Source organism: Scyliorhinus canicula, chromosome 6 (genome assembly GCF_902713615.1).
Source record: "Scyliorhinus canicula chromosome 6, sScyCan1.1, whole genome shotgun sequence".
Classification (NCBI taxonomy): Eukaryota; Metazoa; Chordata; class Chondrichthyes; order Carcharhiniformes; family Scyliorhinidae; genus Scyliorhinus; species Scyliorhinus canicula.
In genome coordinates, this window is record NC_052151.1 from 224215904 (window position 1) to 224234247 (window position 18344).

The following is an 18344-nucleotide window of genomic DNA, read 5'->3' on the forward strand; positions in this document are numbered from 1 at the left end:
TGCATCTGTAAAAGTTGGTAAGAGTCAGTGTGGACATGCCGAATTTCCTTAGTTTCCTGAGGAAGTATAGGCGCTGTTGTGCTTTCTTGGTCAGAGTGTCGACATTGGTGGACCAGGACAGATTTGTGGTGATGTACACCCCTAGGAATTTGAAGCTGTCAACCATCTCCACCTCGGCCACCTTTGTGTTTGGAATGATCGAGATTGGAAAAGCAAGGAAGGGAGCGGGAGTTTTAACTGCAGGAAAACTCAGGCGGAGGTGAGACTGGAGATGAGTCGGTGATGAACAGAGGGCGGGAGGATATTAAGGATGTGTATAGGAAGGGAAGGGTTAGCACCAGAAGGAATGGAGACCATGTACAAAACCAGCTAGCAAGCTTCCTGGGAATGGAAGTCCTCATGTAGCTGAAGGTCAGTCGCGTGGAGAATGTGATGTTGTCGATTGCAACAGGAAGAAAGTTGATGATGATGTGGGTTAATGAGAATGTCCGTTTCCAGGTTTGAGGTAGCGGAGAATAAAAGCCATTGCGTCACTTTGCTCTGTAGGATGATCCTGGTGTAGAGGGTGTTCCTGATAAAGGAGAGTCCAGTACGGAGAGCACTGATGGAGTCTGGTCAGCCTTGGGGCAGGATGGATGAATCAGTTCGCATGGCTTCTGGAAACCCCACAAGTAGTCTGATCACCACCAGCTGGTGGCAACGTATGGGAACAGCGAGGTATGGAGTGGGAGTGAGGTCTTGACTGTGGGGTATTGTATCCTTTTCCTGGGGAATTGTCTCTTACCTAATACCAGAGCGGGAAGTGAGGAGGGGTCAGGTTTAATGGTGGGCAGATTGGGGGGTGGGATGAAATTAGGCATGTGGTTCTAAGGGTGGTCAATGAGGCTCCCATTGTGACTGGGGGGGGGGGGGGGGGGGAAGGGATGGGGGCTGACTATGTTGGGGCTCATTATTTTCACCAACACAATTTCAATGTTGGAGACTTTTTCAAAAGGGCCCAGGACAGCACAATTCAACCCAGAGTAATTGCAGAATCTGGCGCTGCATCAACATTTCCTCAGGGTCCTGACAGGCAACGGACAAGTCAGACGTTGTTGCTCTTGATCGCGCTGAGTTGGACGAATTGAGGTTTCATCAATCTTCACATCATATTCCGCTTCGAGCTCTGCGGTGATCTTCTCCCACGGAATGTTCCAATCGGAAATGTCTGTCGCAGGAAGCACATTGTATTTCTCTGCGAATTGCTTGTTGTAGGTGAACAACACCCGTTTCCAGTAAGGTGGTATCTCAGCCGTTAGGTCAAAAGGGATGTTCCAGGAATCAGAGCGTTTGCACTGTGTTTCTATATAGGCCTTGCCAAACATCCCCATTATGGTTCGTGTAAATCTTTGCCAGTAAGATTCACCTTCTGTCCGATAACAATACAAATCGGATGCTGTAGCTTGGCAGCTTCCAGTAGCTAGCTCCTTACTCCATCTCCAATTACAGCCTCCTATCCCCTGGGGCCAGTGATATGTAGCTGAGTGCTTCTCATGGCTTTTACTGGTGATATCACAGGGTACTCTGCAAAATGGACAATGTTCCCCACAACCGCACAGCATCTTGTACAGTTCACTGGAAGGATCAGTGGAAAGGTTTGAAACTTTCTCTTCAATATCCCATCCCTTAATGCTCTGAAGGAGGCTTTCATCCAAGCCTTGGACATAATCTGTCAATTTCATCACAAAGCTGGGAGCATTTTTGAAAACATGGTCCCTTCCCTGAGGCAACACAATGTGTTCTCCGAGTCTGTGCTTGAAATCCTTCAAAAACAATTCAATTTCACCAGGTGAACTTTTCTTGATGTCTTCGATCATTGTCTGCATGAGTTGTACTTTCTCCTTGAGAATTTTAGCAGCGATGAGGTAAATCGTGGATTTCCGGTTCTCCAATCGTTTGCAATGGTTCAGCACCTGCTTTCTCACCCACTCTTGCTCGGAATTCTGGGTATTTTCAATGTATTGACAATATGCCTCAAAGCTGTTTTGCTTTCTCAGATCCAGCATAATTCCCACTTGGAGGTTTCTGCGCGATTCGAATTCTGCGTTTGGCCCATCTCTGATGTGACACACGATCGCATCCCCCAAAACCTGGTTAAGATGTTCCAGCAAAGCGGGTTTCAGGTAGGAGTCACAGAACAGTTTAGCACAGGTCTCACGCTGGTCCTTTTCAGAGTATATACATTTAAATATTGTAAAATAGTAATTCTTCTGACTTGTTAGCCTCTTCACTGTGTCGTGTTCATCACAGAATCGATCGTGCTTCTCCTGAAATCTCTGAACTGCATAGCCACAGATCTGGATTTTCACATCAGTGCTGAACAGTTCATTGACCTGGAATGAATCCCCATCGGCTTTCTGTAGTTTTGCATCAATTTCTCTGAGGAGTTCTTGACAGAGCAGCGAATGATAATCTTTGGCGTTCTTTACGGTTTCTTCTACATATAGTTTGCATTGTGAAATCAATCCTTCAGCGATTCTCGTAGCTTCAACCAAACAGTCAGATTCCACCAATTCTTCCATATTCTTTTTTTCTGAGTTTACTTTATAGTAACAGTAGTTACGTATCTTACTTTTAATAGCATTTGCCTTTCCTAGAATTCTTTTCATGAGGGATCTTTTGCTCGCCTCAATGTGATGCTGAGAAATCTTTAATGGCAATTTGCTCAAATCCCGGAGACTTGTCCCAGATGCCAGCTTTTCGGTGAGTACTCTTCCATGTCTCCTCATATTTTCCCGCAAGCTCGTTTCCATGTCTCTCTCAATCTCGATTACCTGGGGCTGATATTCTACTGACTGCATTGTTTCTATCCACATCTTTTCAAACGCTTTATTCAACTCGCTCTCACTTTGTTCTGCTGATTGCATTTTTAATTTGTGTAAAAGTTGATCCACTCGTTCTTGTATTTTATCCGTGTAGGTACTTAAAATGTTGTTTAATTTAGTCTGATCTTTTTGTTTGATCACTGCTTCCCTGCATTTTCTCTTTGTGCTTGTCTCAAGCTCCAAGCACTCTGACTCGAAACTTGCTGACATCTCAGCTTTAAACCTCTCCACCAGATGTGCCTGGGCAGCGTCTGTCTTGAAATATTCTTCAATTTCTTTCAGCTTTTGGTTTTTCTTCTCCGTTATGACTTTCAAAACTTCACTCTTCAGAGTGTCTTCTAGTTCCTGTAGGTCTCCATTACAGTTTCTAATTCTCGTGTGGGCTTTCTGAAGCCAGGAATACACCTCACTCTTCATCTTCCATTCCAAATCCGAGTATTTCACTGAGAGTTGGTTGTAGGCGTTCGCAACTCGACTGTTCCTGAAACTGAAAATGAAATTCTCGTGTTTCACTGCATCCCACGTGCTTTTCATCCAGCTGATGAACTCGGTGATGGTGGAGGGTCTCCTGTTGAGGAAATGCTGTAATATATTCTCTTTGAGTTCTCCCACCTTCTGACTGTATCCCACGTTCACTGGTGCCATGGGAGGGGTTCCACACCACAGCCCTGGGATGTACCAGTTGTTTTTCTTAGAATCATAATCTAAAACATCGGAGAACTTTGAAACTTTGCCGTCTTGTTTCTCAGCTATCGCTGCGATGTTGGTCATCTGGTCCAGTTCCCGTTCGATTGATTTGTGACTTCCGACATTTTTCTGATATGCAGACACATCTCCAATTTTCTGGTGGAGAAATTGACAATTGGGTCTTTTCCCGACAGTTTTCATTCGAATAAATGCATGGACCACGATTTGTAATACCTCTTTCATCTCCGAAGCAGTCTCTGTTGACATATTAATTAATGTTAAATCACTTAATCCACACACCAGTGTTGCCAGTTCATTGTCGTGCTCATATTCCACGCCAATATCGGACATTTCCTGGGCCTCCAAACCCTCGGTGTCCAAGATCAGTATAAAATCACAGCCCTGTTCCTGTATTTTTCCTGAAGTTTTCAGGAGCTGCATGTTGACCCCACGGGTGCATCTTCCGCTTCCCACTGCAAACTGCGAGCCGAACATGGTGTTGAGCAGAGTAGACTTACCTGTGCTCTGTACTCCCAACACCGAGATAACAAACAGACTGCTCCTCGGCCCAACCTTTCTGTCAACTTCCTCCAACACACTGCTCACCCACTGCACCGGTATGTTGGAAACATCTCCATCCATCAGCTCCAATGGGAAACCCTCCAGCAACAGATCAGCTGCTATTGAAGGAAACAGTTTGATATCTGGGGGAATGGTTCCCACTGCCTGAAACACTTCATAGATCAGTCCCATTTCCCGGAGGAAATGCTCCAAACCCAGGGAACTGTTACCAACATTCTTATTGGGCTCAGTGAGTTGGTCATCAATCTCTTGACATTGGACTTGCTTCTCAGGCTCTCGGTTTAAGGCCCTCTGATCATGAAGCATTGTGCGTGACCTGGAGTCCAGGTCATACCTCAGATAGTTTAGGAAGAGTTTCTTGTTGACTCCCACGGTCTGGAGCTCTTGCATTATTTCCCTCATGACCTCTGACATTCCTCTCTGTACTAATCCCCGACAAAGCTCTTGCCTCTCCTTCTTGAGTTGGCCCACATAATCCGCCACATTTGAATCACCAAGGCTCTTGGGACGACACAGTTTCTTCTCGATATCTGAATTCTTTTCCCAAACATCGCCCTGGAAATACAACTGTGTCTCCCTGAATGCTTTAACCTCTTCATTCAGAATCGAACGGATACATTTTGCTGACCTCGCCCTAGTTCTCCTAATCCCAGTCTCTTCTTCATCGATCAGAAACTTGCTCTTCTTGGCCACTGAGACCATCTTCTGTAAACACTGAGCCGTCCCTTTTAATCCTGACCTCATTCTCACTTTCTCTACTATTTTCGATCGAACATCTTGTGAAAAAGCAGCTTCATTTTTTTGACGTTTTGCTAAAACCTGATCTGTTACTATGAATTTCACTTGGCGTAAATGTTTTAAATGACGAATTGTTTGTTCTATTTGATCACATCCGGGAGTGGGTATTAGAAACAGTTTCTGCGAAAGGTTGGGACTGGATAACAGAAATCCTTCTGTTTGTTCATTTAAACAATCAAAGAAAACGAACACAGCCGTGGCAACTTTACTCAGGAAGCTGAAGTGTTCAGGGAAGTCCAGGGCATCTCCGCGGAGATTCATTATGGCCAAGGGCTCTGGAATGATATCGATATCTTGACTGCCAGAAGGAAGATACCAGCACAGTTCGATCATCCCATCTGAAAACTTTCTATCTACATCGCCAGATATCATATCTGAATGGACAAAATAATTCAGATGGGGTTGTGAGTTGCTGAAGATGTAATTTAACATTTTTGATTTTGACAACGAGCAGCGACCAAGCCGAGTGAAAGCAAAGGTTGGAAGTTCAGACACGGCCATAGATTTTTCGATGAATCCAATTGTTTTGCTCAGTGAATGAGGTCGGTATCTTCTCACAATGGAGCGCATGGGCCCCAAAAGAAAGGTTGGCTTCCCTTCAGGGCAGGGTAATATTATTGGAACCGCAAACTGACACAGAGATAGTTTGAGAATCACTTCCTGCTGCAGGAAAGTGTCAGCACACAATAACAGGGCAGTAATGATGTCCAACGGGTTGATAGACTCTGTTTTGTACGTTTTAGCTGCAGGGCCAAAAAAATCATCATCTGCTGCTGCTGTGTCTTGTGTTGAATCGGCTGGTGGTTGTTGGATTTCTCTGGCAGAGGGATTCAGCCCAAACAGCAACCTGAGGAAATGCCAGGGAATATCTTTGGGACAAGTTGGTGCCTTATATTGCAGCTCCTCTATATTAATCTCCAGTACCTTATTCAGGGACAGTTTATTGGGATAGTGTTCCTGCAGACCAAGAGTTTCCAGTAGCTGTTTAAATTTAGACAGAGCAAAGGTATTTATCCCGGAGGAGTAAGCCATTTCTCTGTGAACGGATTCTTCACTTTTCTGAAACGATAAGAAAGAGCAGAATGTTTAATACACCTTTCCAAATCTGGAGACCACCTAAATCTCTATACCCAAATCTTGTGACTGTTATAAATAGCCGTCTTAAGAACATAAAATTCGTAGTCACTGTTGAACTGTGAGAAATCCGTGAAACAAAAAAAGTAATCAAACTTGCTTCATACTTCATTCAGATACTCATTTGCTGTGTTTAATAAACGACATACGGCATGCTTGCCTTCATTGGCCGGGGCATTGAGTATAAGAATTGGCAAGTCATGTTGCAGCTGTATAGAACCTTAGTTAGGCCACACTTGGGAGTATAGTGTTCAATTCTGGTCGCCACACTATCAGGAGGATGTGGAGGCTTTAGAGAGGGTGCAGAAGAGATTTACCAGGATGTTGCCTGATATGGAGGGCATTAGCTATGAGGAGCGGTTGAATAAACTCGGTTTGTTCTCACTGGAACGACGGAGGTTGAGGGGTGATCTCATAGAGGTCTACAAAATTATGAGGGGCGTAGACAGTGGACTTTTCCCCGGGGTAGAGGGGTCAATTACTAGGGGGCATAGGTCTAAGGTGCGAGGGGCAAAGTTTAGAGGAGATGTACGAGGCAGGTTTTTTACACAGAGGGTAGTGGGTGCCTGGAACTCGCTGCCGGAGGAGGTGGTGGAAGCAGGGACGATAGTGACATTTAAGGGGTGTCTTGACAAATACATGAATAGGATGGGAATAGAGGGATACGGACCCAGGAAGTGTAGAAGATTTTAGTTTAGACAGGCAGCATGGTCGGCACAGGCTTGGTTGGCCGAAGGGCCTGTTCCTGTGCTGTACTTTTCTTTGTTCTTTGTTCCTTGACTGATGATGAATGCTGCAACAAACTGTCTAACTATCAAAAGAAAACCTTTGCTGGTAAAGCCAGGCATCTGCATGTAACTGAATTGTCGATGATGTTTTTGTTGTGGAGACTATCAGAGTGACCACTTTTATGTATGGTAATACCAGGACTACTTGGACAGAATTAGTCCAAAAGTTGGACCAAATGTGATTGCCAATAATTATCAAGCCAGTGAAATGGGAGAAGGCTATAATGGAATATTCATGTGGTGTTTGCTTGTTTAAAAATGTAAAATGACATATTGTATAGAATGTATGTAATCTTTTTAAAAATAAATTTAGAGTATCCAATTCATTTTTTCCAATTAAGGGGCAATTTAGCGTGGCCAATCCACCTACATCTTTGGGTTGTGGGGGTGAAACCCACGCAGACACGGGGAGAATGTGCAAACTTCACACGGGCAGTGACCCAGAGCCGGGATTGAACCTGGGACCTCAGCGTCGTGAGGCAGCAGTGCTAACCACTGCGCCACCATGCTGCCCAATTGTATGTAATCTGAAGAAATGTGCAAACCACTGCGCTGCCTTGCTTATTGGGTGATAACGGGGAATTGTCTAAAAATTGCTGGAAAAGAGTTACTTTAAATTTTAGCCAAGAGACACCATTGTGATAAATGTATGAATTTCACATATATTGGGCGCGATTCTCCGCTGCCCACGATGGGTCGGAGAATAGCGGGAGGGTGTCCCCGATATTTTTCACGCCCTCCCGCTATTCCCCCCCCCCCCCCCCCCCCCCCCCTCCCCACGGCCGCCCCACGACACTAATTGCTGCTCGCCGTTTTTTACGGCGAACAGCGATTCTCCCCAGGCCGATGGGCTGAGTTCCCAGGCCTTTACGGCCGTTTTTACGGCAGCAAACACACCTGCTTGCTGCCGTTGTAAAAACGGCCGCAACATGCCCGTTCTGGGCATCCAGGGCCCCGATTGGCACGGCAGTACCACGGCCGTGCCAAGGGGGGCATGGGCCCGCGATCGGTGGGCACCGATCGCGGGCAGTGCGTCCGTAACGGATGCACTCTTTCTCCCTCCGCCGCCCCGCAGGATCAGTCCGCGGGGCGGCCGAGGGAGATGACGGCCCCGCGCATGCGCGGGTTGAAGCCATCCAATCCGCGCATGCGTGGCTGACGTCATAGTGCGTGTCAGCCGGCGTGACGCTTGGCGCGCGGACTTAGCGATGGTCGCTAAGGCCGCGATGCCGTGGTTCACGGGGCCCCGCTGCTAGCCCCACCCGGGTGGAAGAATCGGGTCCCGGGAGGGGGCGGTCCCACGCCGTCGGGAAAACCCCCAGGCTGCCGGCAAAACGGAGCATCCCGCCGGCAGAGAATCCGGTCCATTATGTTCAGTTTAGTCAGATGATGTAGTTAATGGGAGGAGCCAGGGGTTGAAGAAGTTTTTGGATTTTGAGTTCAGGTTTGGATTGAGATAGGAACAGATGAGAAGCTGTGCTCTCAGTGCAGTTTGCGTTTTAGATCTGGCTGTGGACAGACTAGCAGTTTCTTTCCAAACAGTTCAGTTAAAGACCTGACTGGGGGACAGACCAGAAGCAGCTGATCCCAAGACAATGAGTTAAAGATTTTTTTGTGAACAGGACGAGCAATTTCAAAGGCTGGCTGTTTAAACAGTAGTCGAGATAGGCAGGAAATCTGAAAATTGGGTCCTTGAGGATATAGTTTTCTCAAAGTGGTTTACCAAGATATCTGTTAACAGCAAACATCCCTGAGTGTGCTAACTGTACTTAAAAGTGGATTGTGACCTGAGATGGGTGTTTGAGCGGAGAAAGATAGTAGTTAGGGGGTTATTGTGTCATTGTATTGAGAAGCATTGTTTAACTGGTAGTTGAAACCTATTTGTCTTTATCATAATGTTAGTGATAAAGGTTGTTTTAATTTACCATATGCCTATTTGTGGGTGTAATCACTCCTGGAGCAAAGTATCCTTTCCTCAGTTTTTACAAATGAAATAAAATATAGAGGTTCCTGTCTAGCATTTGAGCCACTGTGAGGTCTGGTTTGGGTATGTAACTGCAAACTACCTCAAACCATAGGTACAACAGGACTCTCATTAGAAGATGCAATGAGGTAATTTAGAGAGTGGGGATGGCTGGACAGATGTGGCATTGAGGTTGACCTGGCTGTGTTTATTGTACATGCGTTAACTGACGCTTAGTGTAGCCACCTGGGGTGGCCACTGCCCAACACAAAATGGAAGATTGCAAGGAATGCAGGGAAAATGGACATGTTGGAAAGCAGCAGCTTGCAAAGCGATTGTGTATTGGGATGACTGCAGAAACCAGACGGCACTGTGGAAAGAAAACATGTTAACATACTAATGAGGCGATACCGGGCGATCCCCAGATACAATGGACACAAGTTAAACACAGATCGATACATTCTATGGAAGGCCAGAACCTGTGGCGCCAGAGAAGCCCAAGACAAAAGGTCCCAAGAACCGCCCCAGTGACCGAGGAACTGCCCTATGATTGGGGGGTTCAAACATATAGATTGGGAAGAGACCCAATCGATTCCAAGCAGGTAAGGGAGTCCGCCCAAAGGGGCGCGGACCCCCTGGGACCTATAAAAGAAAGGTCCCACACATGGTTCACTCTCCTGTCTCCTGGCTTCTACTCCAGCCGTCGAGCAGCAGCCACCAACAAGTAAGTGCCTAACGACGATGACCGCTACCAGAAATAGGCACTCCTGACCCCCTTTTCAATTGATAACAATCCGAAGTCTGCAGACCAGAGCAGAGCAAGAGGCCTTGTTCCCTGACATCGCAGTTCCTTCGAGATAAGTATTAGTTGTTTAGCAGTAGGAGTAAGTTTAATCCTTTAGCGTGTGCATGGGTAGTTATTATAATTGTATTACATTAAACTCTAGTTGTTTGGACTTACTAATTGGTGTACGGTTTTATTGCTTTGAACTTCACCTTGAAGCTTGTGGCGGTGTCTTAACGGCACCTGGCGACTCCAGAGCTAAGTAACGAAACAGAGCCAAAGTGAGTGTTAAGCACACTCACCCAGAACGACCAACAACATGCGTTAACTGACGCTTAATTCTTGGATGATGTTGCCCAGATGAGAAATGGAAAGAGAGAAAGATTTAACTTTTGAGGACAGTGGAGATAGTGATATGTGCACCACAAGAGAAGCCTACCTTAGTGATTCTCTGCGTATGATTGGATACGCAAGAATGGGGCAAGGTGAGATCCATCGAGCCCATTTAGAAAACAGTAATGTGTTGCAGGAGGATCTTGTCATTATCCTTGTCAAACACTTCAGATATATTGAGATGACGTGGAGGGATAGCTTACCAGAGGGACCTTGGTATGTACCTTAAAAGTTTCCTGAATGACAGGTAAATAAGAAAGCATGTGGTAGTCTTGTCTTTATTAGCAGAGGTATATAATGTATGGAGGATGGTTAGCTCAGTTGACTAGACGGCTGGTTTATGAAGGGAGTGTGGGTTAAATTCCTATACCGACTGAGGTTACTCATGCAGGCCCCGCCTTCTCAACTTTTCCCTTGCCTGACGTGTCACGATCCTCAGGTTGAATCATCACCTGTCAGCTCTCTCTCTCAAAAGGGCAGAGCAGTCTCTCGGGGACCATGGCGACTTGCATTTTGCAGAATATAATTGTCGGAGGTTATGCTGGAGCTGTATAAAACGTCTGTTAGGCCACGGCTAGAGCACTGTGTGCAGTTCTGGTCACCACACTATAGAAAGGATGTGATTGCATGAGAAAGGGTTCAGAGACGATTCACCAGGATGTTGTCTGGGCTGGAGCATTTCAGCTGTGAAGCGAAGCTGGATAGGCTGGGGTTAGTCTCCATAGAGTAGAAAAAGCTGAGGCGATCGAGGGCTACAAAATTATGAGATAGAACAAATAGGAAGGAACATTTCCCCTTATTGGAGCTGTCAACAAGCAGGCGGCATAGATTTACGGTAAGGAGCAGGCAGTTTAGACGGGTGTTACAGTACACTGGGTGAGCGTGTGGTCAGTTCTAACCCCACAGACCCCAGAGTCCCAACATAAGTAAATTAACCAATAATTTGTATATTCTCTGAGATCTTTAAACTTTGCCTGCTCCAATGAGTTACAAGCACCAGATTTAGAAGTAAAACATTAACAAAGGGTTTAAACTAGTTCAGCAGGGGATTGGGAACCTGAATTGTAGCTCCCGTATACAGGAGGTTGAGAGTAGTGAGGTCATGAGTAAGGTTTCAAAGTTGCAGGAGTGTACCGGCAGGAAGGAAGGTGGTTTAAATTGTGTCTACTTCAATGTCAGGAGCATCCGGAATAAGGTGGGTGAGCTTGTGGCATGGGTTGGTACCTGGGACTTCGATGTTGTGGCCATTTCGGAGACATGGATAGAGCAGGGACAGGAATGGTTGTTGCAGGTTCCGGGGTTTAGATATTTCAGTAAGCTCAGGGAAGGTGGTAAGAGAGGGGGAGGGGTGGCATTGTTAGTCAAGGACAGTATTACGGTGGCTGAGAGGACATTTGATGAGGACTCGAATACTGAGGTATACTGAGCAGCACGGTTCAATTCCCGTACCAGCCTCCCCGGACAGGCGCCGGAATGTGGCGACTAGGGGCTTTTCACAGTAACTTCATTGAAGCCTACTAGTGACAATAAGCGATTTTCATTTTTTTTCATTTTTTCAGTATAGACTGAGGTTAGAAAAAGGAAAGGAGAGGTCACCCTGTTCGGGCTTTTCTATAGGCCTCCGAAAAGTTCCAGAGATGTAGAGGAAAGGATTGCAAAGATGGTTCTGGATAGGAGCGAAAGTAACAGGGTAGTTGTTATGGGGGACTTTAACTTTCCAAATATTGACTGGAAACACTATAGTTCGAGTACTTTAGATGGATCCGTTTTTGTCCAATGTGTGCAGGAGGGTTTCCTGACGCAGTATGTAGATAGGCCAATGAGAGGCGAGGCCGTATTGGATTTGGTGCTGGGTAATGAACCGGGACAGGTGTTAGATTTGGAGGTAGGGGAGCACTTTCTTGATAGTGACCACAATTCGATTACGTTTACTTTAGTGATGGAAAGGCATAGGTATATACCGCAGGGCAAGAGTTATATCTGGGGGAAAGGCAATTATGATGCGATGAGGCCAGACTTAGGATGCATCGGATGGGGAGGGAAACTGCAGGGGATGGGCACAATGGAAATGTGGAGCTCGTTCAAGGAACAGCGACTGCGTGTCCTTGATAAGTATGTACCTGTCAGGCTGGGAGGAAGTGGTCGAACGAGGGAACCGTGGTTTACTAAAGCAGTTGAAACACTTGTCAAGAGGAAGAAGGAGGCTTATGTAAAGATGAGACGTGATGGCTCAGTTAGGGTGCTCGAGAGTTACAAGTTAGCTAGGAAGGACCTAAAGAGAGAGCTAAGAAGAGCCAGGAAGGGACATGAGAAATCTTTGGCAGGTAGGATCAAAGATACCCCTAAATCTTTCTATAGATATGTCAGGAATAAAAGAATGACTAAGGTAAGAGTAGGGCCAGTCAAGGACAGTAGTGGGAAGTTGTGCGTAGAGTCCGAGGAGATAGGAGAGGTGCTAAATGAATATTTATCGTCAGTATTCACGCAGGAAAAAGACAATGTTGTCAAGGAGAATACTGAGATACAGGCTACTAGACTAGAAGGGCTTGAGGTTCATAAGGAGGAGGTGTTAGCGATTCTGGAAAGTGTGAAAATAGATAAGTCCCCTGGACCGGATGGGATTTATTCTAGGATTCTCTGGGAAGCTAGGGAGGAGATTGCTGAGCCTTTGGCTTTGATCTTTAAGTCATCTTTGTCTACAGGAATAGTGCCAGAAGACTGGAGGATAGCAAATGTTGTCCCATTGTTCAAGAAGGGGAGTAGAGATAACCCCGGTAACTATAGACCAGTGAGCCTTACTTCTGTTGTGGGCAAAGTCTTGGAAAGGTTTATAAGAGACAGGATGTATAATCATGTGGAAAGGAATAATTTGATTAGAGATAGTCAACATGGTTTTGCGAGGGGTAGGTCGTGCCTCACAAAACTTATTGAGTTCTTCGAGAAGGTGACCAAACAGGTGGATGAGGGTAAAGCAGTTGATGTGATGTATATGGATTTCAGTAAAGCGTTTGATAAGGTTCCCCACGGTAGGCTATTGCAGAAAATACCGAGGCTGGGGATTGAGGGTGATTTAGCAGTTTGGATCAGTAATTGGCCAGCTGATAGAAGACAAAGAGTGGTGGTTGATGGGAAATGCTCTGACTGGTGTCCAGTTACTAGGGGTGTACCACAAGGATCTGTTTTGGGGCCACTGCTGTTCGTTATTTTTATAAATGACCTGGAGGACGGTGTAGAAGGATGGGCGAGTAAATTTGCGGATGATACTAAAGTCAGTGGAGTTGTGGACAGTGCGGAAGGATGTTACAAATTACAGAGGGACATAGATAAGCTGCAGAGCTGGGCTGACAGGTGGCAAATGGAGTTCAATGCAGAAAAGTGTGAGGTGATTCATTTTGGAAGGAATAACAGGAAGACAGAGCACTGGGCTAATGGTAAGATTCTTGGTAGTGTGGATGAGCAGAGAGACCTCGGTGTCCATGGACATAGATCCCTGAAAGTTGCCACCCAGGGTGAGAGGGTTGTTAAGGCGTACGGTGTGTTAGGTTTTACTGGTAGAGGGATTGAGTTTCGGAGCCATGAGGTCATGTTGCAGCTGTACAAAACTCTGGTGCGGCCACATTTGGAGTATTGCGTGCAATTCTGGTCGCCGCATTATAGGAAGGATGTGGAAGCATTGGAAAGGGTACAGAGGAGATTTACAAGGATGTTGCCTGGTATGGAGGGAAGATCTTATGAGGGAAGGCTGAGGGACTTGAGGCTGTTTTTGTTAGAGAGAAGAAGGTTAAGAGGTGACTTAACTGAGGCATACAAGATGATCAGAGGATTAGATAGGGTGGACAGTGAGAGCTTTTTTCCTCGGATGGTGATGTCCAGCACGAGGGGACATAGCTTTAAATTGAGGGGAGATCGATACAGGACAGATGTCAGAGGTAGGTTCTTTACTCAGAGAGTAGTAAGGGTGTGGAATGCCCTGCCTGCAACAGTAGTGGACTCGCCAACACTAAACGCATTCAAATGGTCATTGGATAGGCATATGGACGATAAGGGAATAGTGTAGATGGGCTTTAGAGGGGTTTCACAGGTCGGCGCAACATCGAGGGCCGAAGGGCCTGTACTGAGCTGTAATGTTCTAAACTGTTTATTTATAACAAGAGTAAAAGATGAACAGATAATGGAAATAATGGAACGATGGTCTACGATTCCCAAAACCTGTCTCACCCTCCACCCAGACATATGCAAGACAGAGACATGGTAAAGGAGTAGGGGAAGGGTGAAAATAACAGAAAGTAGTGGAAGACATTTGAGATTAATCTTCGCTACCGAGTTTGTGGTCTCTGTAAGTGTTGGCCTTCTCCGAATGCGACCCTCAAGGGAATTGATTTCCACAGGAGATTCAGGTCAGTGCAATTCTATCCTTCCACCACCAGATGGAGCGTCACACAGGAGATTCAGGTCAGTGCAATTCTATCCTTCCACCACCAGATGGAGCCTCAATTCCCTGAGACAGTACTGGAGTTTTCTATCTGAGCGTTTATAGCAGATTCTCGGTCCAGTCTGCCTTTCCTGCTGGTCTGATCTCTGTGCAGAGACACTGTCTGTTTTGGGAAGAGAGTCCTGAGACTGTGCTTTTCCCAGCCATTCAGACAGAGCTGGTTATAGACCAAGTGGGAGAACCTGATGGCAGCCTTTTAAACCGGTAGTGCCCTTCACAGGTCCAGCTACTGCTTGCAGTTTTTTAAAATAGGAATGCCTTCCACAGCTGGCTGGGAGCCCATTAAATCACCTGGCAGAGAGAGAGAGAGAGAGTTCCTTCAAGCTGTGATGGAACCATCAATTCACTAGACATGTGCTTTAAGATATGAACAGTGGTTTTAATCTACAACAGAGCCAGCCTGTTCCGCGTTGAACTCTCGATGAACTGAACGACTGGCTCTGAGCATTGGTATTTATACAGCAGTCCAGGGGGAGGAGTCGTGGGCGGAGCCAAGGGTGGAGCCCTGTACAAACTCCTAAGCATTCCCAGCGCTACTCCCCCTAGTCGTCGGGCAACGCAACTGCGCTTACAAATGCATAGTCTCATATATGTACAATACAGTGTGAATTACGGAGTTACATTCACCACAAACTGCTTCCAGCTTGAGTATTTTTACAAAACTCAGGACAAAATGGAGCTCTTCACATGACCCACCAGAGGTTGGTAGGAATGTGGAACTCACTGGCTGATAGGGTGGTAGAAGATGGAGCCATCACAAGCAGCACTTGAATGACCCCACTATCGAACAGCACTGGGTTTTTTTTTTTGGCCGCACTTAGCCGCATATCCTGCCCTGGGAATAGGACACCATTTTTGAATGGCACCTCGCTAGATCGACCTTGGAACATAACCCCTCCAACCCCCCCCCAACTCAGCTGGTGAGGAGTCCTCGAACCACACAACCCTCCCCCCTGATTCCAGCAAGGGCTAAATATCAGCCTGGCACCCTGTGCTCCTACCACCATGGCACGGCCAGGCTAGTCCAGGTGTCCAGGTGGCACCAACAGTGCGGGGGGGGGGGCACCCTGCCTGGAAGCCGACCACCCAGGGCCTCCGATCACCTGGCAAACCCCCTCCTCCCCAACCCCGGGACCTCATTAGTGTGGACCACTGCTAAATGGCGCTCGGCTGGGGTCTCCTTGGCGAGGCCGCTAGATGCCGCGTGCCCATTTGATCGGGCGGCAGCAGAGCTAAGTGAGCATTTCAGCTCTTTTAGGCATGTGAGACTGGGTTCCGCCCATTGTGACTAGAACCCAGATCACAACGTCTCGCGATGTCTGGTTAGTCCTTGGAAAGTCCTTGGACTGACCTTCCACGGCCGCCTGCAGATTTAGCCCCATAATTATTCCAATTAAGACTAATTCATTACAGGACATTTTAAATACTATTTTTTTCCACAGTCTTGGTTCGTTTATTGAACACATTCGGCCTCTCAAATTCTGCGCGACTCAATTCCTGCTGACCAGCACCTCGCTGAATGTTTCCCGCCACAGGGCTGTGTTCACATCGGAAGCATTTGCCCAAGTTCATTTTAACCCAATCTCTCGACTGCTACATAATTCAGACGTTGTTTGGTCCAACTGGCCGAGTGGGCGAGGTGGAGCTAGATCACTTTAGAAGCGAGCTACCTCCAGATAACATCGCAAACATTCCCCAGACAAGTCAAAGCTGAACCACCACCGCACAAAACACAAAGACTCTCGACACTGGACAATTAATACACTCTGGAAAATTGATATTGTGTGACTGTTTGACTTCAAACCACCCAGGGATGCCCACCCCTCCACATAACATAGACCACCCCTCCACATTACATAGACCACCCCTCCACATAACAGACCATCCCCTCACATAACATAGACCACCCCTCCACATAACATAGACCATCCCCTCACATAACATAGACCACCCCTCCACATAACATAGACCACCCCTCCACATAACATAGACCATCCCTCCACATAACATAGACCACCCCTCCACATAACATAGACCACCCCTCCACATAACATAGACCACCCCTCGACATAACATAGACCACCCCTCCACATAACATAGACCACCCCTCCACATAACATAGACCATCCCTCCACATAACATAGACCACCCCTCCACATAACATAGACCACCCCTCCACATAACATAGACCACCCCTCCACATAACATAGACCACCCCTCCACATAACATAGACCACCCCTCCACATAACATAGACCACCCCTCCACATAACATAGACCATCCCCTCACATAACATAGACCATCCCCTCACATAACATAGACCACCCCTCCACATAACATAGACCACCCCTCCACATAACATAGACCACCCCTCCACATAACATAGACCATCCCTCCACATAACATAGACCACCCCTCCACATAACATAGACCATCCCTCCACATAACATAGACCATCCCTCCACGTAACATAGACCATCCCTCCACGTAACATAGACCACCCCTCCACATAACATAGACCACCCCTCCACATAACATAGACCACCCCTCCACATAACATAGACCACCCCTCCACATAACATAGACCATCCCCTCACATAACATAGACCACCCCTCCACATAACATAGACCACCCCTCCATATAACATAGACCATCCCTCCACATAACATAGACCACCCCTCCACATAACATAGACCACCCCTCCACATAACATAGACCACCCCTCCACATAACATAGACCACCCCTCCACATAACATAGACCACCCCTCCACATAACATAGACCATCCCTCCACATAACATAGACCACCCCTCCACATAACATAGACCATCCCTCCACATAACATAGACCATCCCTCCACGTAACATAGACCATCCCTCCACGTAACATAGACCACCCCTCCACATAACATAGACCACCCCTCCACATAACATAGACCACCCCTCCACATAACATAGACCACCCCTCCACATAACATAGACCATCCCCTCACATAACATAGACCACCCCTCCACATAACATAGACCACCCCTCCATATAACATAGACCATCCCTCCACATAACATAGACCACCCCTCCACATAACATAGACCACCCCTCCACATAACATAGACCACCCCTCCACATAACATAGACCATCCCTCCACGTAACATAGACCATCCCTCAACATAACATAGACCATCCCTCCACATAACATAGACCACCCCTCCACATAACATAGACCACCCCTCCACATAACATAGACCACCCCTCCACATAACATAGACCATCCCACCCAGGATGGTCCTGTGATGGGGAAGGTGAAGTGCTTCAGAAAGGAAACCACCCCCAGGCCCACAGCCAATAATGTTCCTTATCCAACGTGAAGCTCCTGAAAATGTGACCAGAGACTGAATTCACTTTGAACAGCAGGATTTGATTTATCCTGGAGAAGATCATAAATCAATCTGCCTCCTCCGGAACTTACCTCCAATCAGCGGAATCAAACCCTATCACATCACTGTTGCTGAGCAGTTTAGGTTTCTGAAGCATTATTTTCACATTCAGCAACACAGAATAACAATGTCCCACCCTGAGGGAGGGGCATTTCGAGATAACGACACACACACCCAGTGAAATATGAAAAACAATCACACGCACACAGGTATTGAGTGACTGTGAGTGACTCCAAACCACCCAGGGCAGCTCTACCCCCACCCAACACAGACTAACCCACCCAGGGCAGCTCTACCCGCCCCCCCCCCCAACCCAACACAGACTAACCCACCCAGGGCAGCTCTACCCCCCCCCCCCAACCCAACACAGACTAACCCACCCGGGGCAGCATTACCCCCCACCCCCCCCCAACACAAACTAAC

The 18344-nt window shown here is 46.9% G+C and overlaps 1 protein-coding gene across 1 annotated transcript; it reads right to left on the minus strand.

Annotated features, from left to right (window-relative positions):
* Positions 1-934: 934 nt before the first annotated feature.
* Positions 935-17951, minus strand: LOC119967895 (interferon-induced very large GTPase 1-like). The gene is made up of 2 exons (XM_038800991.1): positions 17844-17951; positions 935-5990 (listed from the first exon to the last, which is right to left on the minus strand). Exon 2 carries the CDS (start codon positions 5961-5963, stop codon positions 1047-1049), a length of 4917 nt encoding a protein of 1638 aa, XP_038656919.1. The 5' UTR covers positions 5964-5990; positions 17844-17951; the 3' UTR covers positions 935-1046.
* Positions 17952-18344: the final 393 nt, after the last annotated feature.